Source organism: Panulirus ornatus, chromosome 29 (assembly GCF_036320965.1).
Source record: "Panulirus ornatus isolate Po-2019 chromosome 29, ASM3632096v1, whole genome shotgun sequence".
In the NCBI taxonomy this organism is placed as follows: Eukaryota; Metazoa; Arthropoda; class Malacostraca; order Decapoda; family Palinuridae; genus Panulirus; species Panulirus ornatus.
The window spans coordinates 13,766,270-13,793,400 of record NC_092252.1 but is presented as its reverse complement, the minus strand read 5'-3'; the positions used below and the strand labels follow the sequence as shown (position 1 = coordinate 13,793,400).

At 38.6% G+C, this 27,131-nt stretch overlaps 1 protein-coding gene across 3 annotated transcripts in view; it reads left to right on the top strand.

The window, feature by feature from the left end:
* Mical (Molecule interacting with CasL) overlaps positions 1–27,131 on the top strand; it is a 305,178-nt gene that overhangs the window by 173,877 nt on the left and 104,170 nt on the right. For 2 of the 3 annotated variants that reach the window (XM_071679258.1, XM_071679257.1), the window contains exons 14-20: positions 403–540; positions 751–873; positions 6,481–6,629; positions 11,529–11,646; positions 12,564–12,830; positions 16,632–16,766; positions 22,476–22,625. In XM_071679258.1, coding sequence (XP_071535359.1) covers positions 403–540; positions 751–873; positions 6,481–6,629; positions 11,529–11,646; positions 12,564–12,830; positions 16,632–16,766; positions 22,476–22,625 — 1,080 coding nt within the window. Of the gene's footprint in view, positions 1–402; positions 541–750; positions 874–3,972; positions 4,129–6,480; positions 6,630–11,528; positions 11,647–12,563; positions 12,831–16,631; positions 16,767–22,475; positions 22,626–27,131 lie in introns of those variants that run through there. The other variant, XM_071679259.1, reaches the window with a different exon arrangement.

Here is a 27,131-nt window from a genome sequence, read left to right as displayed (position 1 = left end):
TGGAGAAAATAGCTGAAATGAATGCAAACCCTACCTGGCATCATTGATCATTTGATGCGCCCTCTGGCAGGCTACACAAGCTTGAGAGTAATGCATGTAGTCTTAAAATACTGAAGTAATTTAGTGCAAAGTAGGAAAATCTAATTAAAAAAGTAAGATATCTTGGACATTTGCGTAAATATTTTTCATTCTGATTTAATTTTTTTTTCATTTAATGTAGAAGAATCTGCATTGCACATTGCTTGACAGAACATGGTATTAAAATACATGTATGTGATTGAGCAGTACTTCACAAGTTTTTCATGGGAAGCCAGGCAGCAGATTGTGCAGTTATATTGTTCTTTCTTTCTTCTACAATGTTTTTTTTAGTTTACTGTTCAGCAGATATTGATTTTTTTCCAGGATGGTCGGGTTCTTTGTGCTATTATCCATCGTTACCGTCCTGACTTGATAGACTTTGAAGCCTTGAAACCAGAGGATATTGCTCAAAATAACCAGTTGGCATATGATATCTTGGAGAGGGACTTTGGGATCCCTCCAGTAAGTATTTTTTCTCCACAGAAACTAGTAACAATTGTACTATCTAGTAACTGTCTGTCCAAGGCACACATAATTAGCTACTGTTTCCCAACAAATTTACAGATTATTTTACCCATTAAATTGAGGGTTTACTGTATTGTTTTTATTTATAATTTGTACTGTCAAATATTATTGCAGTGTTTTCGATGTGATCATTTTGTTATCCTTTAGGTTATGACGGGGGCTGAAATGGCAGAATGTGAAGTTCCAGACAAATTGAGCATGATTTCCTATGTCTCTCAAATCTATGACGTCTTCCGTGGGGAAATTCCTCACTTCAAGTACCCAAAAATGGTAAGAAAAGAATGAATTCTTTTTAGTTTTATTTTAACCATTAGAAAAATTTTTATGTTTAGGTATGTATATGTGCATGTGTGGATGTGTATGTATGTACATGTGTATGTATGTACATGTGTATGTATGTACATGTGTATGTGGGTGGGTTGGGCCATTCTTTCATCTGTTTCCTTGCACTACCTCGCTAATGCGGGAGACAGTGACAGAGTATAGAAAAAAGATTATTTGCCCTGTCCGTTAAATCTGAAATGCATTAAATTGAGGGTTTACTGTATTGTTTTTATTTATAATTTGTACTGTCAAATATTATTGCAGTGTTGATAGTGATCATTTTGTTATCCTTTAGGTTATGACGGGGGCTGAAATGGCAGAATGTGAAGTTCCAGACAAATTGAGCATGATTTCCTATGTCTCTCAAATCTATGACGTCTTCCGTGGGGAAATTCCTCACTTCAAGTACCCAAAAATGGTAAGAAAAGAATGAATTCTTTTTAGTTTTATTTTAACCATTAGAAAAATTTTTATGTTTAGGTATGTATATGTGCATGTGTGGATGTGTATGTATGTACATGTGTATGTATGTACATGTGTATGTGGGTGGGTTGGGCCATTCTTTCGTCTATTTCCTTGCACTACCTCGCTAATGCGGGAGACAGTGACAGAGTATAGAAAAAAGATTATTTGCCCTGTCCGTTAAATCTGAAATGCATTAAATTGAGGGTTTACTGTATTGTTTTTATTTATAATTTGTACTGTCAAATATTATTGCAGTGTTGATAGTGATCATTTTGTTATCCTTTAGGTTATGACGGGGGCTGAAATGGCAGAATGTGAAGTTCCAGACAAATTGAGCATGATTTCCTATGTCTCTCAAATCTATGACGTCTTCCGTGGGGAAATTCCTCACTTCAAGTACCCAAAAATGGTAAGAAAAGAATGAATTCTTTTTAGTTTTATTTTAACCATTAGAAAAATTTTTATGTTTAGGTATGTATATGTGCATGTGTGGATGTGTATGTATGTACATGTGTATGTATGTACATGTGTATGTATGTACATGTGTATGTATGTACATGTGTATGTATGTACATGTGTATGTGGGTGGGTTGGGCCATTCTTTCGTCTATTTCCTTGCACTACCTCGCTAATGCGGGAGACAGTGACAGAGTATAGAAAAAAGATTATTTGCCCTGTCCGTTAAATCTGAAATGCATTAAATTGAGGGTTTACTGTATTGTTTTTATTTATAATTTGTACTGTCAAATATTATTGCAGTGTTTTCGATGTGATCATTTTGTTATCCTTTAGGTTATGACGGGGGCTGAAATGGCAGAATGTGAAGTTCCAGACAAATTGAGCATGATTTCCTATGTCTCTCAAATCTATGACGTCTTCCGTGGGGAAATTCCTCACTTCAAGTACCCAAAAATGGTAAGAAAAGAATGAATTCTTTTTAGTTTTATTTTAACCATTAGAAAAATTTTTATGTTTAGGTATGTATATGTGCATGTGTGGATGTGTATGTATGTACATGTGTATGTATGTACATGTGTATGTGGGTGGGTTGGGCCATTCTTTCGTCTGTTTCCTTGCGCTGCTTGCTAACGCGGGAGACAGCGACAAAGTATAATAGAAAATAGATATGCAAATGAAAAATTCACTTTTTCCTTTCATTAAAGTCATTCAGTTAATACATTTATTAATATTCCTTTCATTTAGGTTTTTTCTGTAAGGTTATTCTCTTTGGAAATTTTGATTTTTGAATGAAAACGCAGATGTTGCAAAAACATCAGCCTGACAAACCCCACAGGTTGTGTATTTTTAACAACAACTGAAGAGAAACTAAACTACAGAAATGATACCCCTGCCTCTGTCTCTGACAGTAACTCTGCAGTTGCTTGCACAATATCTAAAGCTTGGCAACAGATCAAAATGAAACTTATGTAGTTGTTACCCCACCACACATTTAGCATCACGAGAACTCTTAAACCTGACTTACCCATTTTTGAAGTGATACATAGCAACATGAAGTGGTCATGCTTTTTTGCCATTAACTCTTTCACTACTTTATCAATTTCAGGAGGGTGCCTCCAGATAATCATTATTTGCTGAAAACAGAAGTCCTTGTTTGGTTTAGGTAAACCCTTGATTTAACAGACTAATTGGGGCTAAAGGGTTGTCCAGTAGTGCCGAAAGTCTGCCGTTAAATCGAGAATGTAACCTATGGGCCATTTTTTGATACAGTGTACATTTCATACACTTTCTTTTGACTCCTTTATCATGTACACTATTTGCAATTGTAAGGATTTCAAATTTGTTTGATAAATAAAGTCACAGTTTTCTGTATACAAACTGACCTCATGGTAGCTTGAGGCAGTCAGAAACTGAAACAAAACAAGTATACCCCACACTACCAAAAAGAAGTGCGATATGAAATGTCTGTGGTGCGCCGTTTGATTTTTTTTTTTTTTTGGGGGGGGGGGGGGGTAAACCATAGAAAGTTCTGTGGGGCCTGGATGTGGAAAGGGAGCCGTGGTTTTGGTGCATTATTACATGACAGCTAGAGACTGAGTGTGAGCAAATGTGGCCTTTGTTGTCTTTTCCGAGCACTACCTCGCGCACCTTTGGGGGATGGGGTTGTTAATTCATGTGTGGCGGGGTGGCAATGGGAATGAATAAGGGCAGACTATGAATTATGTACATGTGTATATATGTATATGTCTGTGTATGTATATGTATACGTTGAGATGTATAGGTATGTATATGTGCATGTGTGGACGTGTATGTATGTACATGTGTATGTGGGTGGGTTGGGCCATTCTTTCGTCTGTTTCCTTGCGCTGCTTGCTAACGCGGGAGACAGCGACAAAGCAAAATAATAAATGAATAAGTAAATATTATTTACACACATGCTTCTTCCTCCTTACTGAGGTACTGTCAGGAACAGATAACAGCAGCTTCATGTGTACTTAAAAAAATGCTTTAGTACATATGATTACACAGCTTCTACATGGTTCTTGTGAAATGCATCTATCTTTTGTGGTATTGATTTATATTTTTGAATTATTTATAATTTGTACTGTCAAATATTATTGCAGTGTCTGATGTAATCATTTTGTTATCCTTTAGGTTATGACGGGGGCTGAAATGGCAGAATGTGAAGTTCCAGACAAATTGAGCATGATTTCCTATGTCTCTCAAATCTATGACGTCTTCCGTGGGGAAATTCCTCACTTCAAGTACCCAAAAATGGTAAGAAAAGAATGAATTCTTTTTAGTTTTATTTTAACCATTAGAAAAATTTTTATGTTTAGGTATGTATATGTGCATGTGTGGATGTGTATGTATGTACATGTGTATATGGGCGGGGTGGGCCATTCTTTCGTCTATTTCCTTGCACTACCTCGTTAATGCTGGAGACAGCGACAAAGTATAATAGAAAATAGATATACAAATGAAAAATTCACTTTTCCTTTCATTAAAGTCATTCAGTTAATACATTTATTAATATTCCTTTCATTTAGGTTTTTTCTGTAAGGTTATTCTCTTTGGAAATTTTGATTTTTGAATGAAAACGCAGATGTTGCAAAAACATCAGCCTGACAAACCCCACAGGTTGTGTATTTTTAACAACAACTGAAGAGAAACTAAACTACAGAAATGATACCCCTGCCTCTGTCTCTGACAGTAACTCTGCAGTTGCTTGCACAATATCTAAAGCTTGGCAACAGATCAAAATGAAACTTATGTAGTTGTTACCCCACCACACATTTAGCATCACGAGAACTCTTAAACCTGACTTACCCATTTTTGAAGTGATACATAGCAACATGAAGTGGTCATGCTTTTTTGCCATTAACTCTTTCACTACTTTATCAATTTCAGGAGGGTGCCTCCAGATAATCATTATTTGCTGAAAAACAGAAGTCCTTGTTTGGTTTAGGTAAACCCTTGATTTAACAGACTAATTGGGGCTAAAGGGTTGTCCAGTAGTGCCGAAAGTCTGCCGTTAAATCGAGAATGTAACCTATGGGCCATTTTTTGATACAGTGTACATTTCATACACTTTCTTTTGACTCCTTTATCATGTACACTATTTGCAATTGTAAGGATTTCAAATTTGTTTGATAAATAAAGTCACAGTTTTCTGTATACAAACTGACCTCATGGTAGCTTGAGGCAGTCAGAAACTGAAACAAAACAAGTATACCCCACACTACCAAAAAGAAGTGCGATATGAAATGTCTGTGGTGCGCCGTTTGATTTTTTTTTTTTGGGGGGGGGGGGGGGGGGGGGGGGGGGGGGGTAAACCATGGAAAGTTCCATGGGGCCTAGATGTGGAAAGGGAGCTGTGGTTTCGGTGCATTACACAGGACAGCTAGAGACTGAGTGTGAATGAATGTAGCCTTTGTTGTCTTTTCCTAGCGCTACCTCGCTGGGGGAGGGGGTGCCATTTCATGTGTGGCAGTGTGGCGACGGGAATGGCTGAGGGCAGCAAGTATGAATATGTACATGTGTATGTATGTATATGTCTGTGTATGTATATGTATGTAGGGAGCGGGGGGTTGGAAATCCTCCCCTCCCATTTTTGATTTCCAAAAGAAGGAACAGAGAAGGGGACTGAGTGAGGATATTTTTTCTAAGGCTCAGTCGTCTTTTCTTACTGCTACCTCACTAATGTGGGAAATGATGAATTTGTATAATAGAAAAAAAAATTATGTATGTATACGTTGAAATATATAGGTATGCATATGTGCGTATGTGGGCATGTATGTATATACACATGTATGTGGGTGGGTTGGGCCATTCTTTCATCTGTTTCCTTGCACTACCTCGCTAATGCGGGAGACAGTGACAGAGTATAGAAAAAAGATTATTTGCCCTGTCCGTTAAATCTGAAATGCATTAAATTGAGGGTTTACTGTATTGTTTTTATTTATAATTTGAGAAATGTATAGAAGCTGAACATATGCCAAATAAGAAACAGGGTGAAAGAGTATTAATGAACATAAGGGGAAAAAAGAATATGACTTGGAAGAAGGGGAATGGTGTGAGGATAATAACAAAAGAGTACCCATGGCTGGTGAAACTCCATTGCTGCTTCGTAGCCTTTTCATGCCTCACCATTAACAGGCCACTGGCAGAGGGGGAACTTTTGCTCATTGTTTCTAGAAGCTTTTAACTAATGTTACCTCTGACTTCTCATACTTTATGTTCCAACCTACTACTTGCTAGGCAAGCAAGTGAGGATTACCTTACAGAGCTGCTCCTAGTGTTGCTAGTCAAAAATTTTGAGAAATTACTTATAGGTTAAGCCAATAGGGGATAATTTACTCTAATGATGGCTCTGTTTATTGAGTTTCTGTCTGAGTGCTAGTTTACAGATCTGGTACATTTCAGATGGTTTTCGTTTTTTCCTATTTCCGTTTAAAAATTTGTTGCAGGAATTAGCATCTTTGCAGTTGGTTCTGGTTATTTCCTTTCATGGTTTTATGCTTCCCATTGTGCTTTGCAGGATTGATTTGATCAGATACCTAGCATTTGTTAAACTTTGAATTTGTTGATATAACATGTTATTGACAGATTTATTGAACTAATTAATAGGATGATGGAGAGATGGAGGTTGAAGAGCCATGTACCCCAGCGCAGCGCTCCACACCTCATGTGAATATTTTAAAGAACCTCACAAATGCAGCTCAGGGTACACCATGCTCCAGAAAGAGAATGTCATTAGAAAGAGGAACAACCAAAAGGTCAGTCAGTGCATATTTCTGTTTCCCCATATCGTTTTATTCTTTTATAACAACCCGCTTAGAGAGTACTTCTTTTTTTTCCCCCATTTTATCTTGTCCTTTCCCAAAGAGCAAGCATAGTATTTCTCCGTATGACAGTTTGCTTTTGCAAATTTCACTCATGTTTGGTGGGTTTTTTTTTTTTTTTTTTTTTTTTTTTTTTTTTTTTTTTTTGGTATTACTGCTACTCATCATCCCTTCAGATTGTGAAGATTCAACTGATAAAAGAATGAGTGCTGCTTTAGGAAGTACATGCTTATTAGAGTGAAGTAAGCTTGAAAAGTAAGGATTTTTGTGACATGGGAAAGATAAAGATTGAATGGAGGAAATGGCGAATAGTATGAAAGGAAAGAAAGACTTTATGACTGTTCACTGGGGTATCTCTGAATATGTTTTGATGTAGCCAAGATGAGAGGAGAGAAAGAGAGAGGTAGTGTGATTGAAAAAAGGAAATTGAATATTCTGTCTCTGAGTGAGCTTAGGGGTATGAAGGAAGAATGGTTTAGGAATGTCTCAGGGGTAAAGTCAGAGTATAGTGTACCAACCTACCTATGAGTACCTGCAATGAGATTTTGCCTTGGTTTCAGGGCTAGTGTATTGTGCTTACTACTTGACTTATATGTTAGCAAACAATGTTTTTTGAGTGCCCCATCACATCCCCTCTCTTGTCTTTCTTGTTATAAAATGCAATTTTTTTCATCAGCTACTCCTCAGGCATAGTGCTCTGTTCTATATTCATCTGGTATTGTCTTTAACCATGAGTCGAATCTTCTGTGGAATGTTTATTGTCACTCCTTTTAAATTTCGTATATCACCTGGTATCGCATTAAATCATTGTTCCAACTTCCTTGCATGGCACTCATGAATCATTGTCTTAAAAACTTTTGGTACGTTTCCAGAGTTTACTCAACTTAATTATTCTGTATCTTCCTTGCCTAGTTGCTTTCATATTCAGAACATTCCTCATTTCCTACTGTTTGTTGCTGGGTTTATATTATCATATAGTTTTCCATTGAACATTTGATACTGTAAAAGGGTAGCTTTTTTGCTGAGGGAGTAAATGTTTGAAAGTAAGGAGGTGAGCTCCTGGCTGATGCCAATAAAAATGAAAATGGGATACGTGAAGTTGGTGATTATTAGTGCTTAGGCACTTGGCCATGAGATGAACAACGATGAGAGATGAGTTTTTTGGGTGTAGCTAAGTGCTGGTGTCACAGTCTTGATGCAAAGGATCAAGTATTAGTTATGAGTGATTTGATTGTGGTAGTGGATAATGTGGCAGTTGAGGGCATAATTGGAGAGCATGGGGTATTCAGTAAAGTGAAGGGAGATGTTGGAAACCCCATTGAGTTAGGTGCTGAAAAAGAACTGGTGATTGGGAATACCTGGTTTACAAAGAGGGACATACTTATCTAGAGTACGAAAGATGATAAGTAGACATTACTGGATCATATATTAATGATAGGCTCGCCAAAGAGAGAGAGATGTGTATGCTGAAAGGGACAGCTGGTAGGTAGTAGTTGGTAGGCAGCCACCAACCAGGGAGGTATGTTACCTTTACTACCAGCCTGGGTATTTGGAGGGTTAGTAATGGCAGCATAGTGAGTCAGCTTTCCAGCGGTTGTCATGTTGCACTCCTTTGACCCAGGTAACTGTCATTTCTTTCTGTCTCACCCTTACGTTGACTGCTGGTATTCTGTCCACAAACATGCAATCTCTCCTTGTCACAAATAACACTTGACAACACTTAACTCACGCGACTTATTCCTTGCAACTCTTCAGATTTTATAGTGAGTGCTTTGCACCAGCCTTGCCTTTTACAAAATAGCTGGAACAATAGATAGACTTGGTTGGCAGGAACGTTAGACAGGAGCATTAGGTAGAAGTAGTAGGTTGTAACATTGGGAAGGAATTTTAGATGGACACATTAGAAAGAAGTAGTTGGTTGGAACATTAGATAGGAGAGTCTGAAAACACTGTGCTATAGCTGCCTTCTGTCAGTGGCATGTTAAGGGTGAGGCACTAAAAGGTAAGAAGTGGCAATGGAATTTAACAGTTATGGAGACTCATTTGCTGTGGTCACCCCCTTGAGGGAGTTCCCGAAGGGAATGGGTTTGAGAGATAAAGATAGGTGGATAGATAGCAGCTGGTGGGATGTCTAATCATTACCTGGAGGAGACAAGGGTAAAGATTTGTAAAGGTTTTTGGAAAAGAGGAAACAATGTGAGAGAGAAGAGGGTGGTAAAAGTAAAGATCTTGGAAAAGAGGCTTGTGAAGAGATACCATAGGTTGAGTGTAGAAATGCAAAAGGTGAGAGTAACTAAAGCTAAGAGTGTGGGTGAAGAATGGGAGGTGTTTAAGGAGGCAGTGCTGACATGTACGAAAAAAGTGTGTGTTAGAGAAAAGGAGGATGTAGGGGCATTAATTTTAGGGAAGGAGTGCAAGTGATTGGGAGATGTACCAGAGAAAATGGCATAAGGTCAAAGGCAAGGTGCAGGAGCTTAAAAAAAAAATTGGTATTTGGGGTAAGCAAGGATCAGCAGACTACAAAGAGAATAGGAGAATGTTTTGAAAAGTATTGTGAGAAAGATAAAAGAAATTCTGGCATATGGGGAACTGGAAGCAGGCAGAGATGAAGTGAAGAGAAGCTGGATTGCATAATTTAAAAGGTTGATGAATGTGTTTTATGATAGGGTGGCAGATGTTTGGAGTTTGGGTTAGGGAGTTATGCAAAGTGAGAGAGTCGTTGCAAGCGGGTTAATGGAAAGAGGTGGTGAAAGCCTTGCATAAGATGAAGTATTTCAAATTGGCTGGAGTGGATGGTATTACTCATGAATTTCTTAACAAAGGGTATGACTGTGTTTTTGATTGGTTATTCAGGATGTTCATTGTGTGTATGGAATGTATCATGGTTAGGTGACTAAGGTTTGGCAGAATGTCTATTGTGCCATTGCTTAAATGCTAGGGGGGTCAAAGTTAGTGTTTGAATTGCAAATGTGTAAGTTCATTGAATATACTTCGAAAGTTTTATGAAAGTGAGGTTCTTTAGAGGGTAATTGCATGCACAAAGCATCAGACTGAGGCAGATAAGTGTGGGTTCTAGAGTGGTAAAAAAATGTGTGTGAGAAGTGCATGGAGAAAAAGGATTAGTATGTGGCATTTATGGATGTGGAGAAACTAACTTGTAAGGTTGATGGATATGCTCTGTGAAAGGTTCTACAAATATGTGGTGTGGGAAGAAGGCTCTTGGCAGCAGTGAAAAGTTTTTATTAAGAGAGTAAAGTGTGTGCCTGAGGAGGTTGTGAGAAGGGTGAAGGTTGAGAGAAGGGTGAGTGGTTCCAGGGATGTGTGATGTCACCATAGCTGTTTATCCTATTTATGGATGGGGTGGTGAGGGAGGTGAATTCAAGGATTGTGGAGGGAGGAGCAGGTATGCAGTCTGTTAGGGTTAGGAGGCCTGGAAGGTGAGTCACCTTTTGTTTGCTGATGATACAGTGCTGGTAGCATACTTGAGTGAGAAGCTGCTAATGCTGAAGTCTGAGTTTGGGAAGTGTATGAAAGGAAAAAGTCGAGTTAATGTGAATAATAGGAAGGTTGTAAGTTTAGCACTGAATGCGACAGGTTCCTTGGAGTGTGACTTTAAATGGGGAGAACTTGGAGGAAGTGGTAGTGTTTTAATTGCTTTGGAGCAAACAGAGATATGGCTGAAGTGAACCATAGAGTGGATGATGAGGTGAAGGGCTCAGGCATTTTGAAGAATTTATGGAAAGAGAGGTCACTAGCTTTAATGGCAAAGTTGGGTATGTTCATGGTATAACATTCCCACCAGTGCTGTATGGATTCAAGTTTTGGACCTAAGATATGGTGAATGTGTGTAGGAAATGAAATGTTTGAGGACAATATGTGGTATACGGAGGGTTGATCAAATAAGAAATGTTAGAGTAAGAAAGAGATGTGGTAGTAAGAGTAAGTATGAGGGAGGTGAAGAGGGTTTGCATATAGATAGGAGGTCAAATAAAGGATAACTTACAGGATGTGCAAGTCAGAAGTGAAAGAAACAAGGGAAAGGGGAAAACATAGTAGGAGGTGGAAGAATGGAATGAAAGATGCCTTAAAGGCTCAGGGCATGAACATATGCACAAGGGTGTAAGGCATGCAAGGGATTGAGCAAACTGGAGCAGTGTGGTTCTTGATGGATTTCAAGCTGTCATGGGCTTAACCAGGGCATATGAAGCAGTCAGAGGCTTTGGAAAGGTGTGTATGGCCTGCTTTAGGATGGGGGCTGTGGTTTTCAGGATATTATGCATGACATATAGAGATTGGATAAGAGCGAATCAGGCCATTTTTTCATCTGTTCTTGGTGCTGCCTTTGTATTGCAGGAGATAGTGAACTTGAATGAAAAATACTTCATAGAAAATGCTGTTAAACTACTAATTTATGTCTTATCAAGTGTATTATTATCTTTAACTGTGTCTGACTATCCACTAGTTTATATTTGTGAGCTCTTATGTTAACATTTAATTTACTTCCTTCTCCATATTCTTTGATTGCATTTATCATTTAGAATGAAAATACAGGAAATGAAACAAAAGTGAAAATTTACAGGTTATGATATTTCTAGTTCTTATTGGGATAATGTGGGTGTTTTCTCTCTTTTTCTGATCTTTGCAGCTGTGATCAGGGAAAGGCCTCCTGAAAATATTGATCTTATTTTTCGTTCCAGTATGTTGAATTTGAAAGCCTTAAGTCATCAATGCTTTCTCTTCAGGTGCACAAGAATGATCCCATTTTCCCCCCAGCAACTTCCCCCTCCCTCTTCTTTCTTTAATGTAGTTTTGTCATTACTAATGTGCTTCCAGAGATGATGGTCGTATCACCTGTCGATTGATAGATGATGGAGTATCTGTGGCAGATAAGAAACTGGAATCACTAAAAAAGACGAAAAAGAGGAAAGGTGAAAAGGTTACATCACCCCAGGTATATACTATTCTTTGTTCTTTTTCTCTTTGCTTGAGCATTGTAGAGACAAAAATGAGCCATCAGATTTGGTAAAGCCTGATAGGAAGAGAAATGAAAATGTTCATTTTCTATACTCATTTGCTTTTTTCTTTCTTTGCGAAATAGTTTAGGGAAAAGACAAATAAGTGGCCTTAGTTACACACTCCTAGACTCTTTTTTGTAAAGCACAGACATAGTTTCTGTAACTCAGAACCATATGAGTGAAAGTGGAGTCTTTAAGAGCATGAGTGATTTCTGGTATGCATGTATATCAAATCCACCCCTTGTGCTCATTTTCTCTTTACACGATTCACCTCCTTCCAAAACATTTCCCTGTTCTTTCTGAAATGTATTGAAACTCATCCAATCCGACTTTTTCTTCTCTCTATCAGCTGTTGTGACTTTTTCTTGACTTCCTGACTTTATTTCCCATTCTCATTCCCTGCTGATAATGTCCATACAACTCTTTTTATCTTTCTTAGCAGTTTAACTTCTTAATCCCACCACTTGGTGTCCATTCTTTTATGGCTTTATCCCACCATCTGCATGCTACATTCATGATTTTCATATGTAAACACTGCTACCCCACATATCTCTCTCTCCTCTTATCCCCTTTTTTTCATTTATTCTCACTTTCTGCCCCTTTTCACTCAGTCTCCCTTAGCATCTCTGTACATAGGCTTATTTTCCAAGCTCAGTCACTTTCACCACTTCTGTCTTACATTCTGAGCATACACATATATTCTGAAAAGCAAAATATGCATTAGTTTTTAGGTATTGCTCGTGTTTCACAACTGTAAATATTTTGACTTTTTTTCTTTTTCTACTTAGCCAGTAATTTGATTATTACTGCTACTGCTGAATAGGAAATTCTTTGTACTTTATTCATGGACCAGGATGACATTGAATCTCATCAGCGACGTCAGGAAATTCTTTCCAATCGATTAGAACTGTTGAGAAAGCAGAAGGAAAGGCGAGAGTTAGACAATGTACGCTTCATACGTTCAATGCAGATGTTGCAATGTGGAGTTATAGACCAGTCTTCTGTCCAACACTCTTATAACAGAGATGAAGATGTTGGCTTAACAGAATATAGGAAGAACTGTGTTAAAACTATGCGAGAAAAAGCACAAGACCTAGAAAGGAAGCTCAATCATCGACCTGTAAGAGTATTGAATGTAGCATGTGATTGTCATTCCTATAGTTTATAGTGTTTTTGATTAACTCACTGGTGTTTTACCATATTTGACAAAATGTTTTTGGTTGATAAGTAAAATAAAATCATACACATTGTACCTTGCCCCTTAAGCAGTAAAGATTTTGGAAATGTGTGTGCTACTGATAAGTGATATTGAATGAGTAAATGGTTGAGAATGTTTATGTATAGATATGCGGTTGTGCACATGGTACGATAGGACACCACATGAATTGCTCTGTGGGCTGCCAGCATCAACACCAAAACAACCATCACCACACCCACTACTGCCACCAGTAGCCAACACCACAAAAACCATTACTTTTGCCTGCTCCCACCACCAGAACTAGGCACTAAAAACCATACACAACCAAAGCACCTACTACCATTAACAATAACGCAAAATATATATCTAATGATTTTTTGCACAAAATGCAGTTATTAATGTTACATGAGGTATGGCCACTGTAGGAGACACGGGATGCCATATCTTGACAGGTTACAGCACCTACCGGGTACTGTGGATACTTCCACCACGTGTTTGTCATCCATTGATGTGGTGGAAGTATCCACAATATCCTGCAAGTGCTAACAATGCCCAGATCCATGTCATTTTAAAAAATGAACGATTTGTTGATGAACTAAACAGCAGTTATTGAAGGCATACCAATGCAGATACCTCCAAGGGACCTTGCACATCCTAACAAAACTGCCATCATTGTCTTGGGACTTGATGATTGCCAAGACCCTGCAATCCTTCTTCAGAGGGAAAACATCAAGAATGTCAAGACCTCAGAGGTAAAGAAGCAGTCATAGCAGATTGGATTGGCAGTGACCACCCTCCAAGGTAACTCAGTTCCTGGCACCTTCCACTGTGTGAAGGTGGATATCTATCTTCCACCAAGATGGCAGCACTTTAAATGTGAGAGTTGGAATCATTTGGTGAATGTTTGCAGGTCAAAGTCCTTCTGATATGAAATGTATGCAGGGAGACATCCCATATGAACATGTAAGGAAAAACTTGAGAATGGGGGAAACCATTGAAGGAAATTGCATAAACTGTAAGCAGCCTGGTTTCAGGAAATGGCGTCGAGACTGCACCAAGCAGCCACCTCCACTACAGTGACCTGGTGAGCAACCATAGCAAACACCCACCTCTTCATCTCTTCCCACCATGTCACGCCCTGGTCGAACTCTGGAGTTCAACCCCTGCAAACAAGGCACTCCTGGCAGGCCATGGAATAGGGTAGTCTCCCAAAGACAAAGGAACCACTTGTTTTGCCTAATGACAAGGTTTCTGACAACACTGATCTAGAAAATAATGGTCATCATTGAAAGTCAAAGAAATGTGAAAGAAACGCAAAAGTAGAACGAAGAAATATTTAATGCTATGAAGTTCCACACAGTGCTTTGTGTGCAAATGCTAATTGATATGGAACACCTGTACATGGTGATAAGAGGGCTAGCATGCATGAATCTATTGATGTGCTATGTCTCAGTACCATGCATTGCAGTTGATGTGCAAAAACTAAATTGGCTATTTACAGATAGACTCAGAGCTCTTAAAAGCTATTGTAGGGTACATGTTCTTAGCTTGTATTAAGTCTTGAATAGATTACCATGCACCAGTTTTGGTCCTTCATAACAGCAAAGGTATCAGCTAATTTGAAAAAATGCTAAATGAAGCCTAAAGAATCATATGTGGTTGCCTGAAGATCACTAAAGCACCTAGCTTGTAGAAGGATCTTGGTATTCCAAGTATTAAAGACAGAATACTTAAAATCATTCGTATGATAGAGCTGAAACTTCTTTATGGTGATTCAAAATGTTTTTTCTAAAGAATTGTGGAACCATATATGCCTTAGCACAAGTGAATCTAGATGGATGCAAATAACAGTCAATCACGTGACAATGTTTATTGTACATAATTTGTATAGAATTAGAAAGCAACAGCATTTCCTGCCTTCCAGGCAGATAACTCCCTTTGACATCACTACACCTGCACTGAAAAATCCCTGGGGATAGGGGAGAGAGAATGCTTCCCACGCATTCCTCACGTGTTGTAGAAGGTGACTAAAGGGGACGGGAGTGGGGGGCCAGAAACCCTCCCCTCCTTGTATTTTGACTTTCTAAAAGGGGAAACAGAAGAAGGAGTCACGCGGGGAGTGCTCATCCTCCTCGAAGGCTCAGATTGGGGTGTCTAAATGTGTGTGGATATAACCAAGATGAGAAAAAAGGAGAGATAGGCAGTATGTTTGAGGAAAGGAACCTGGATGTTTTGGCTCTGAGTGAAACGAAGCTCAAGGGTAAAGGGGAAGAGTGGTTTGGGCATGTCTTGGGAGTAAAGTCATGGGTTAGTGAGAGGACAAGAGCAAGGGAAGGAGTAGCACTACTCCTGAAACAGGAGTGGTGGGAGTATGTGATAGAGTGTAAGAAAGTAAATTCGAGATTGATATGGGTAAAACTGAAAGTTGATGGAGATAGATGGGTGATTATTGGTGCATATGCACCTGGGCATGAGAAGAAAGATCATGAGAGGCAAGTGTTTTGGGAGTAGCTGAATGAGTGTGTTAGTGGTTTTGATGCACGAGACCGGGTTATAGTGATGGGTGATTTAAATGCAAAGGTGAGTAATGTGGCAGTTGAGGGAATAATTGGTATACATGAGGTGTTCAGTGTTGTAAATGGAAATGGTGAAGAGCTTGTAGATTTATGTGCTGAAAAAGGACTGGTGATTAGGAATACCTGGTTTAAAAAGCGAGATATACGTATGTAAGTAGGAGAGATGGCCAGAGAGCGTTATTGGATTACGTGTTAATTGATAGGCGGGGTGGAGACGGGAATGAATAAGGGCAGACAGTATGAATTATGTACATGTGTATTTATGCATATGTCTGTGTGTGTATATATATGTATACATTGAGATGTATAGGTATGTATATGTGTGTGTTTGGACATGTGTATGTGGATGGGTTAGGCCATTCTTTCATCTGTTTCCTTGCGCTACCTCGGTAACGTGGGAGACAGCGACAAAGTATAATAAATAAGAAAATATGTATATGTGTGTGTGTGTGTGTTTGTGTGTGTGTGTGTGTGTATGTTTATATGTGTGAGTGAATGTGCCTTTTTCGTAGGTTTCCTGTTGTTAACATGGGAAATAGTGATCAGTTATGGAGAAAATCATATGACTGATACATAAAGCAAGCATGAATGATATTTTGCATCAAAAGATTTTCTCTATACAGTATTTTCGGATTTTGATAAAGGAAAGGGGTACAGATTCCAATTCGTTTATGTGGTTTTCCTTCCATTGAAATGGCGTGTAGAACTTCTTGACTAATGATGGAAATAGTAACTAATTATGGAAGTATTTACTTTTTTATTAATATGATTAAAAAGTGGCGTGTGTATAGTGTGTTACTTTAACTTAATCTTTGAATTAATACTAATGGGAATTTATGTATTACTTTTCCTTTTGTGTTGAGGAAAATTGTTCTTTTATTTAGTATGGATTACCTATGTTGCATGTAGCTAATTGAAATTTTGATAAGTGAATGTTTTTATATTCCAGTACATTCTAGAAAGTGAATGGAATACTCTTGCGATTGGAATAAGCAAAAGACGAAATGCTATTACTTGACTAATGCCTAGTAATGCTTAAATAATAGAATACTTGTTTTTCAAATGAAGGTCATGGTATTGTAATATTAGTGAAATTTTTTTTATCAGCTTTGGTGATTATATGATAATGAATGTTTATTTACATTAGGAGAGAACAGCAGCTGATGATTATGGGAGGAAAGTTCAAGTTGAACAAACAGAAGATTTCACAGACAAGGTAAAGGACCTAGAGGCCAAGTTTACTGCGAGCTCAAACACTCATGCACCAGACAAGAAACCCAGAGTAAGAATTCAGTTTGTAAATTTCCTTATCTCCTTTCTATTGCCTGAAATCTCTTTGGGAAACTGTTTAGAGGTCTTTAACACTAATTTCCATAACTTGTTCCACTGTCATATATTGCATGATAATTTAGTCTTACCAATGCCCCTTTTTCATAGATGCATTCTTAGGTGATCATGATTTTAAATACCCTTGTTGGTAGCCTTCAGTTAAGTTTGGAAAAACATTTTGATATCTAGGCAAACCCAGACATGTATTAAGTACGTATTTTGATTATGGGATTTTTTCTTTTGCAGATGTATGTGATTTTTATTTGTGTTACAGGGAGGGAGCTTTACAGTCATGTTTTCCATTCTCTTAACATTGTTTATGTTGTTTATGTACCATACTTTAACTTAATATATAATTTTGATTGTACCACATGCCCTAGGGATATACATAGATGGGAGATGTTCCTGGAAAAGTTTCCGTATTGTGAGTTTCTTGGTGCTCAGATTGCGTTTACCTTTTGATTCTCATATAATTGGAGATGTGCTCCTACAGAAATTTCTTTTCCATTCAAGGAATAAAAACTCACGTGAAAGAAAATAATTTAAACATTTTAAGTGTAGTTTACTTTGTTTCATACTTTTACTATATTTCTCTATATATCTCTGATGCCTGTTCCCTCCTGGAACTCCCTCAAGGTGGTGGCCATGACAAAAGAGTGTCCATAAATACTGAACTCTAGGGACCCTTCTTAGCCTTTATTGCCTCACCTTTAACAGGCCAGTGGCAGAGAGGGTAACTCTAGTGTAGAGTTTCCAGAGGCTTCTACCTAATGTTCCTACCTACTGATTCTACTTCATGTATCTACCTAATGGGTCTGCATAAATTTCCAACCCACTACTTGTACCTAAAGCTCCTGCCTAATTTTCCTACTTAGTAATTACACCTAATGCTTCTGCCTAAATGTTCTTACCTTGAATGTGAATGATATAGACAAGAGTTCAGGCAGTACCTGTATATCAAGTAAAGGAAACTTTGGTAAAGTGTCCACACCACAGTGAAGTAGTGATAGAGTAAGTATTTTGAAGGACTGATGAATATGTTCAGTGTTTGGGTGGCAGTTGTGGGATGTTTTGTATGTGGGAGTATGCAAGTGAAGAGAGTTATGGCAAGCAACAGGTCAAAAGAGAAACATGATGAAAACCTTGCATGAAATAGTGTTACAGTGAGGCTGGAGTGGATAGCATTGCATTTCAGTTTCTTCAAAGTGGTGACTGGTGTTAATTGGTTAGCTTGGATTTTCAATGTGTCATTTGATTGGTGAAGGGGGAAAAAGGTTAATGATTGCTCCAGGTGTAGAGATATTATTTTGGTGAGTGTACTAGTAAATTGTTTGGAAGAGTGGTGATTCAGAAGATGGTGGCATGCACGAAGCATCAGAATGGGGAGGAATAGTATAGCTTCATAAATGGCAGAGAATGTCTGGATCAGGTGTTTGCTCTACAGTATTTGTGTTAGTAGTTACTGAAACAAAGATCTGACCATAACATATATGGATCAGGAGAAAGCATATTGTAGGGTTGATAGAGATGCTTTGTAAAATGTGTTATGAATAGATAGTATTGAAGGAAAACTTACAAATAGAGAGGCATTTTTATCAAGAGAGTAAAGCATGTGTGCAAGAAGTTGGAGATGAGGGTGAGTGGTTCCTGTCAAAGGTGGCTCTACAGCAGAGCTGTGTGATGTCACCATAGATGTTCAGTATGTTTAAGGTTAGGATGATGAAGGAAATGAATGCAAAGGTCTCAGAAAGAGGGGCAGGTAAACTGTATTGGGGTTGTGGCACCTGGCAGGTGAGTCAGTTTGCTGATGACATGATGCTGGTGGTCAAATGAGGAACTGCAGAAGTTGGATTCTGACTTTGGGAGTGTGGGAAAGGAGTTTGAATAAAAAAAAAAAGAGGAAGTGATATTAGTTTAGATACCTAAGAGTGGACATGGCAATGAATAGAACCATGGGAGCTGAGATGAATCGCAGGTAGGGTGAGGGGGGAAAAGGTCCCAGGAGTATTGAGGAATATATAGAATGAGAGTTATGAAGGAGATGGATATGTTTGAAGGTACAGCAGTCCTGATGGTGTTGTTTGGATGCAAGGCATGGCTTATATTTGAGAATGTATGTAAGAGGGTGAATGTGTTTGAAATGAGGTGTTTGAGGACATGTGGTATACAGGGAGTTGATTGAGTGGGAAATGATAAGGACTGCCTTGGTAACTCACCTGACTTTAACCCTATTGAGAACTTGTAGTTGATTATAAAGTCACAGTTGTGTGGGTGGGATACATCCAGCATTCTTAAGCTCATGGCCACCATCCAGGATATTTGGGACAACTTAGATCCTACATACCTTCAGCATCTTGCAGCATCTGTTCCTAAGTGCTTGTAGGATTATATTAAGGCCAAGGAACACCATGCAAAGTATAAGGCAGGGGAGGAGTATGTATTTTATCTTGTTTATTGATATTTTTATATGATGTGTCACACTGTAAGTAGGTCACACTAGCTTTTTCCACCAGCACTATATATATATTGTTAGGTAGTAGTTAGTAGACAGCCAACAACTAAGGAGGTATGATACCAGTACTACCTGCTTGTGTTTCAGGAGGGTTAGCGACATCTTGTTTTTGATCTAGCACTTTAGTGGTTGTCAAGTTGCACTCCCCTTACCCAGGTAGCTGTCTTTTCTTTTTACCCCACTAACATGTGGACTACTTGCATTCTGTCCACAAACATACACTCTCTCCTTGTCATACGTATCACTTGACAACGCTTAACTAAAGCATCTCATTCTTTGTAAGTCTAGATATTCCTGCAGTGAGCACTATGCGCTAGCCCTGCATTTTGGCGAAATGGTAGGAGCAGTAGGTAGGAATATTTAGGCAGGGGCATTAGGTAGAAACCTTAGGTAAAAGCATTAGACAGAAGTAGTCATGTGGAACATTAGGTGGGAGCCTCTGAAAGCACTGCACTAAACTTGCTCTCTGCCAGTGGCTTATTAAGGGTGAGGCACTAAAGGCTAAGAAGCGGCACTGGAGTTCTTTAGATATGGAAACTGTTGCCGTGGCCACCCCTTTGAGGGAGTTCCAATTGGAATGCATCAGAGATAGTGTATGCTTCACCCCACACTTACACTACTGGCATTCTCTCTACAGGTATAAAATCTCTCCTTGTCATATGTAACACTTGACAACACTTAACTCACACGTCTCATTCTTCATAATTCTAGATTTTCCTGCGATGAGCACTATGCACTATCCCTGCCTTTTGGCAAAATGGTGGGAGCAGTATATTGAAGTAGTAGGTAGGAACATTAGGCAGGTGCATTGAGTAGAATTCATTTGGAATAGAAAGTGATAGCCTGCAAACACTGCACTAGAGTTGCCCTCTATCAGTAGCCTGTTAAGGGTGAGGCACTAAGGGCTGAGAAGTGGCACTGGAGCTTATAAGTTATGGAGACTGTATTGCTGTAGCCACTCCATTGAGGGAGTTCCAGTTGGGAACAGGCATCAGAGATATAGAAGATAGAATGTGGTAATAGGAAGAGCATGGTTGAAAGAGCTGAGTAGAGAGTGTTGAAATGGTCTGGTCATGTGGAGTGAATGAGTAAGAAGTTGATAAAAGAGGGTATATGTGTTAGAAGTGTAGTGGATAAGAAGAAGGATGAGATTGAATTGGAGATGGAAGGATGGAGTGAATAAGGTTTTGAGTGCTGAGGCCTGAACATGCAAGAAGGTGAAAGGTGTGCTTGGGATGTAGTGAATTGGAGCAAGGTGGTCTACAGTGAACTGAACCAAGGAATATGAAGCAGCCATGGAAAACCATGGAAAGTTCTGTGGGGCATGGTTGTAAATAGGGGGCTGTGATTTGACTGAATTTCATCTGATGGTTATAGAATAGGTGTGAGTGAGCGAGGCCTTTTCCTAATCTGTTCATGGTATTGCCGTATTATTCAAATTTTCTCTTTGCCAGAATAAGATGAAAGAAATACTTGTAAAAGTAAAGGATTTTTGTGTAGAAAGATAAGCTTACGTCTCTATAATGCCATGGTATAACACTGAGGTTGATATATAGATCCCAAGGGGAGCATTGAAGAAGGGTTTGCATTATTGAATTTCCCATTTTCCAATGTAAAACAAAAGGAATACATGTAAAAGTAAAGGATATGTACAAAATATGTGCTAACATTTCTTATATGGCCATGGTATAAAGCTTAAGTTAACGTGTAGATCCCCCTAGAAAGTAGCAGAAAAATGGTGGAGGAGGGTGTTTATCAGCAGTTGTCACTGTCCTAGGCATCACTTTGTTGCCACTCATGTTGCCAGTACCTCAAACATGAAACTTAGAGAGGATGTTGCTATAACTACACATTAACATAAATTTAAGATAATTTTGGTGTTATTGTTGCAACTCCCTGCAATTAATGGGTTAAGGTTGGATTATATCTCTGTCATGTTGGTGGACATTTCAGCTTGAAAGATTTTCAGCTTGTTTTATATAAATATAGAAGCTGAAGGGAGTTACAGGGTGGGAAAGGGGGCGAAGGTTCTGGGAGCATTGAGAAATGTGTGGAAGGCAAGAACATTATTTTGGAAAGCAAAAAATGGTTATGTGTGAAGGAATAGTGGTTCCAACAATGTTGTATGGTTGCGAGGCTTGGGCTATAGCTAGGGTTGTGCGGAGAAGGGTGGATGTTTTGGAAATGAGATGTTTGAGGACAACATGTGGTGTGAGGTGATTTGATCGAGTAAGTAATGAAGAGATAAGGGAGATGTGTGGTGATAAAAAGAGTGTGGTTGAGAGAGCAGAAGAGGGTATTTTGAAATGGTTTGGCCACATGGAGAGAATGAATGAGGAAAGATTGACAAAGAGGATATATGTGTCAGAGGTGGAGGGAATGAGGAGAAGCGGGAGACCAAATTGGAGGGGGAAGGATGGAGTGAAAAAGATTTTAAGCGATTGGGACCTGAACATGCTGGAGGGTGAAAGGCGTGCAAGGAATAGAGTGAATTAGGATGATGTCGTATACCGGGGTCGACATGCTGTCAGTGGATTGAACCAGGGTATGTGAAGCGTCTGGGGTAAACCATGGAAAGTTTTGTGGGGCCTGGATGTGGAAAGGGAGCTGTGGTTTTTGGTGCATTATACATGACAGCTAGAGACTGAGTGTGAACGAATGTGGTCTTTGTTGTCTTTTCTTAGTGCTACTTTGTGCCCGTGCGGGGGAGGGGGGTGTCATTTCATGTGTGGCAGGGTGGCAACGGGAATGAATAAGGGGAGCAAGTATGAATTATGTACATGTTTGTATATGTGTATGTCTTTGTATGTATATATGTGTATATGTTGAAATGTATAGGTATGTATATGTGCGTGTGTGGACATGTATGTATGTACATATTTGTGTGGGTGGGTTAGGCCATTCTTTTGTATGTTTCCTTGTGCTACCTCGCTAACGCAGGAGACAGCGACAAAGTATGATAATAGTAATGATGATAATAGAACTATCATTATGATATTAGGAAGTGAAATACAAGTATTCCGACATTTTACCACAAGACAGTGTTGCCTCTCTCAGCAGTTTACTTTTACAGCTGGTAAGGAATTATTTGCATGCAAAATTTTACTGATATGATATTAGCATTGTAACTTATATCTTGTAAATTTTTAGGATCTCATACGTGCTATTGGCAAAATTGAGAAATCTGACTGGAACATGGTAGCTATAGAGAAGAAAATACAAGAAAACAAGTTTGGTTTAGAAGTGCATGGAGAAAGGGAAAAAGTACCTAAGTGGAACAGAGATACTTATGATGACAAGGTAAGCATATTAGTTTTATTTTTCTGTCTAACTGTCTATCTCTCTGTATCTCTGATGCTTGTTCCCTTCAGGAACTCCCTCAAGAGGGTGGCCACAGCAAAAGAGTCTCCATAACTGGTAAATTCCGGTGCCAACTTTTAGCCTCTAGTGCCTCACCCTTAACAGGTCATACTTAATGTTCCTACTGACTACTTTCCCTACCGTGTCTACCTAATTTTCTAACCTATTAATTTTAACTAATGCTTCTACCTAATTCTCCTACTTACTATTTCTACTTAATGATCCTGTCTAATGTTCCTACCTACTACCTCTAGGTATACTTCCACCATTTCTACTTAATGTTCCTATCTAATGTATCTACTTACTGCCTCTAGCTGTTCTTCCTACCATAATTCTTAAAACCAGGGCTAGTGCATAGCACTTACTGCAAGAAAAATCTAGAGTTGATAAGAATGAGTTATGTGAGTTTAGTGTTGTCCAGTGTTTTGTGTGACAAGGAGAGACTATATGTTTGTGGACAGAATGCCAGCAGTCCACATGTAGGTGATACAGAAAACAAAGACAGCTACCTGGTTCAAAGGACTGCATCTTAACAACCACCGAAGTGCTGGCTTACTATGCAGGCATCACTAACCCTCCTGAAACCCATGTGGGTAGTACTGGTAATATACCCCCGTGGTTGGTGGCTGCCTACTAACCACTACATACTTGTAATATGATTGCTACTTTTTGACAGGCATATTAGTTATTAACTGAGTGAGGTCTAGGATTGCTCGGGAGTACAAAGATATATTGTTTTATTCAAAACTATTTACAAAGAAAAAGGTTTAAAGTTTAAAGAGGTGATTTCTGTGAAAAGCAAAAAAGTATCTATATGTACAACCTTTCTCAAAGGGGTCCTGGGTTAACTGTAAATAGGTGAATATTAGGAGATTTACAAAAGAAAGTGGCAGGAGGTAAAGAGTAGGTTGCTGGGGATAAAAAAGGGCAAATGAGAATTAGAATGAGTATCAGGGAGATTAAGAAATGTTTCGGAAGGAGGTTAGTGTGAGTAAAACAAGAGAAGAAATTTAATGTGAGCCATCAGTGAAGAGGGCAAATGGGGAAGGAGTGACATGCTGAAATGAGGTGAAGAGGAGATAAAGTGAGTATTTTGAAGATTGTTGAATTGTTCGGTGATAGGATGGCAGATGTGGTGTGTTTTGGACATGGAGTTATGCAAAGTGAATTAAAGCAAGTGGTTTGCTGGAAAAAGAGGAGTTGATAAAAGCTGTGTGTAAGCTAGAGTGTGGCAGAGTGATTGGATTGTATGGCATTGAATTGAGATGGGTGATTTTTTTTGTTTTTTGATTAGCATAGCTCATGTTGAGATACCTGAAGATTGGTAGAAAACCTGTATAGTGCCAGTGCCTAAAGACTTAGGGCAGAAGTGAATGTTCAAGTTACAGAGGTGTAAGTTTCCTTGCGCTACCTCGCAAACGCAGGAGACAGCGACAAAGCAAAATAAAAAAGAATGAAAATAAAAGTTTATTGAGTGTACCTGTAAGTTTTATAGGAGAGTCATGATTAAGAGCATGGTGGCATGCACTGTGTATCAGATTGGAAAGGAGCAATGTGGTTTTAAGAGTGGCAAACAATGTGTAAATCAGGCTTTTGATTTGAAGTATGCACAAGAAATACTTAAACTGAAGGATTATTTGTGGCATTTATGGCAATGGAGAATGTTGCTATGTGGAAGATGTTACAATTATATGGTGAGGGAGAAAAGCTAGAAAAGGTGAGGAATTTTTTTTAGAAATTAAGGTGTGTGTGTGTGTGTAAGTAGGAAGATGAGCAAGTGCGAATACAAAGATATGAGGTTGAATGGTTCCAGGAGTGTTTATTGCCACCATGGGTGTTTAATATGTGTATGGATGGGTTGATGAGGTAGGTGAATATAAGGGTTTTGGTGAAAGCACATCAGCATTGTTGTCTGGGGCTAGGGGGGGTGAGCCAGTTGATGTTTTTCTGATGTTATGGTGCTGATGGCAAATTTGAGTAATATATTGGGGTAGAAAGACTGTAATTGGTGACAGAATTTATATATTTGGTAGCTGTCTTAAGTTAGTTTGGTGATATGGAGGGAGAGAACAGGAAAGGGGATAGAAAAGTTGTTGGGCTTCTCAATAGAAGAATGAAGGGACAGCATAGTCCTCCCACCCCTAACCTATGCTTCCAAAACATGGACTTGGAATGAGTACAGAGTTCAAGAATTCAGGCTGTGAAAATATGCTATTTTGGAAGAGTATGTGGTATGACTAGATGGAATGAAAAAAGAAGTGGTGGGTACTTGAGAGAATGAATGAAAAGGAATGAATTGTGGTGTGGTAGAGTTGGTGAAACATAATGTTTTGAGGTGGTTTGGGCACATGGAAAGAATGCAAGACAGGGAGCTTACAAAGGAAGTGTATGATATAATTAAAGGGGTTGGTGTGAGAGGAAGACCACTTCTGGCATGGGGAAATAGAGTGGAAGACTACTGGAGGGAGAAAAGTGGTGAAATATTGCGTGGAAAGGTGTATGCGAGGGAGGCATGCATAGACAGGGATATATGGAAACACTTTTGCCATGGCCACCCTCTTGCGAATTCCAAGAGGGTATGGGTGTCAGAGGTGTAGAGAGATATATAGACAGTATAAACTCATTTATGGGTGGGAGTGTGTGTGATTGGAGAAAGTGGATAGTAAATGTGATTAAAAGCAAGGTTATTGGGTTGAGCAGTAGAGAAAGACAGGTTAGTTTGTGTGTGTCTGAATGGAAAGAACTTGGCAGAAGTGGAGTTGTTTAGATAGCTATGAATGGACTTGGCAGTAAATGGAACAATGGGAGCTTGAGTGAGTCATAGGATGGGTGAGGAGGCAAAGATCCTGAGAACAATATGGAGTCTGTTGAAAGAAGAAATTGTCTCTGATGGCACAGATGGATTTGTGTGAAGGAAGGTACACTACTTGTTTTTTTATGGATGCAAGGCTTGGGCCCTACATGATGAAGTACGGAAGGAGGTGAACGCATTGGAAATATAATATTTGAGGACAGCGTTTGGTGTGAAGGTAGAATGAATTTAAAATTATGTCATCACTTTTTCACCTGTTCATCAGTGTTTTCTAGATTAAACTTTTTTCTTCAAACTTTTTTTTTTCCATTACAAATTTCATCCATATTGATTTTTCTCAGTTTGCTTTATCTGTCTTAACCCCACACACCCTTGTGCTTGCCTGGGACAAATCTGTTGTGTCCTTATTTCTTATGCCCTAGATATGCATTTTTTATTATTTTTTAATTGGTTTTCAAGCTGTAGGACTCTTAATGCAGCTCAGAATGTATGTTTATTGTGATCTGTGATGGACACGAAGGAGATCATCTCAAATCCAGTATTCTTCCAATAAAACTTGGATCAACTAGGATTATACACAAAGCTAACCAGCATCATGTTGAAATGGATGTCTCATAATCACAGTAAGGTGCAATTTGATAATAGATTTTATATGTACTGAATGAAATATACAATTGCCAGCATGTTAGCAGAATCAGAGGTGCTACAGGAAGTAAAGACTGTTGACAGTCAAGCTTATCTCTGTGTAGAAATAATACATATGGGAAACGATCTAACATGAGATAGGTATCAATAATGTTCATGCTAAATCAGATTGTGCTTTCCAAGTAAATAGGGGATTAGGGACCCAAGGCAAAAAGTGCATTAGATAACACTCATATTGTTACATAAACAGCGGAAAGAAGGACCAGATGATACTCAAAACTTTAGTCTTTCCAGAAGATCTAACAGAGGAAGGATTCAAACGAGGAAATAGTAAACATGTGAAAGAAAGAACCTAATGAAGAAAATTGTGTAGAAGAATTAATGACAGCAGCTAATCATATCATTCACAGAATGCAAGATGCATGTGTTGAACAGAAGTGATTAGGATTCCAGGAGCTTGGTAAGGTTTTATCCAAAATCTGAATGGGCTTATAATTGTTAGTTTATGCATTAGGTAAGATCCTACTGAGAGACGATTGTGTTAAAAGAATGTATGAAAAATACAAGTTACCATTACATTTGCCTAATATTTTTTTTCAAACCATTGATACCTTACCTGTTTGTAAATGCACCAGTCATTTTTCTGTCATTTGTTATGTGATATATTTTTAGTGCATAAAGTAGTGAAGAACCTACTTGAGAGAACACTTGAAAAATAATATATGAAAATATATATTTACTGTAACATGCCCTGAGTGGAAAATGAATCTTTAGAGTGCATTAGTTAAGAACCTGCTGAAGACCAATGTACTATAAAAAGTATTTAGAAAATACAATTTACAATATTGTTCAATGAATAAATGATGAATGTTTTGAACAGAATGAAAAGTCACCTTTGACAAATGTGCATCATTGTCATTATGAATGGAAGCACAGTCTCATTGAGGAACGTTTCATTCCAAAGGAGTACGTTGTTTCCCTGCTTCTGA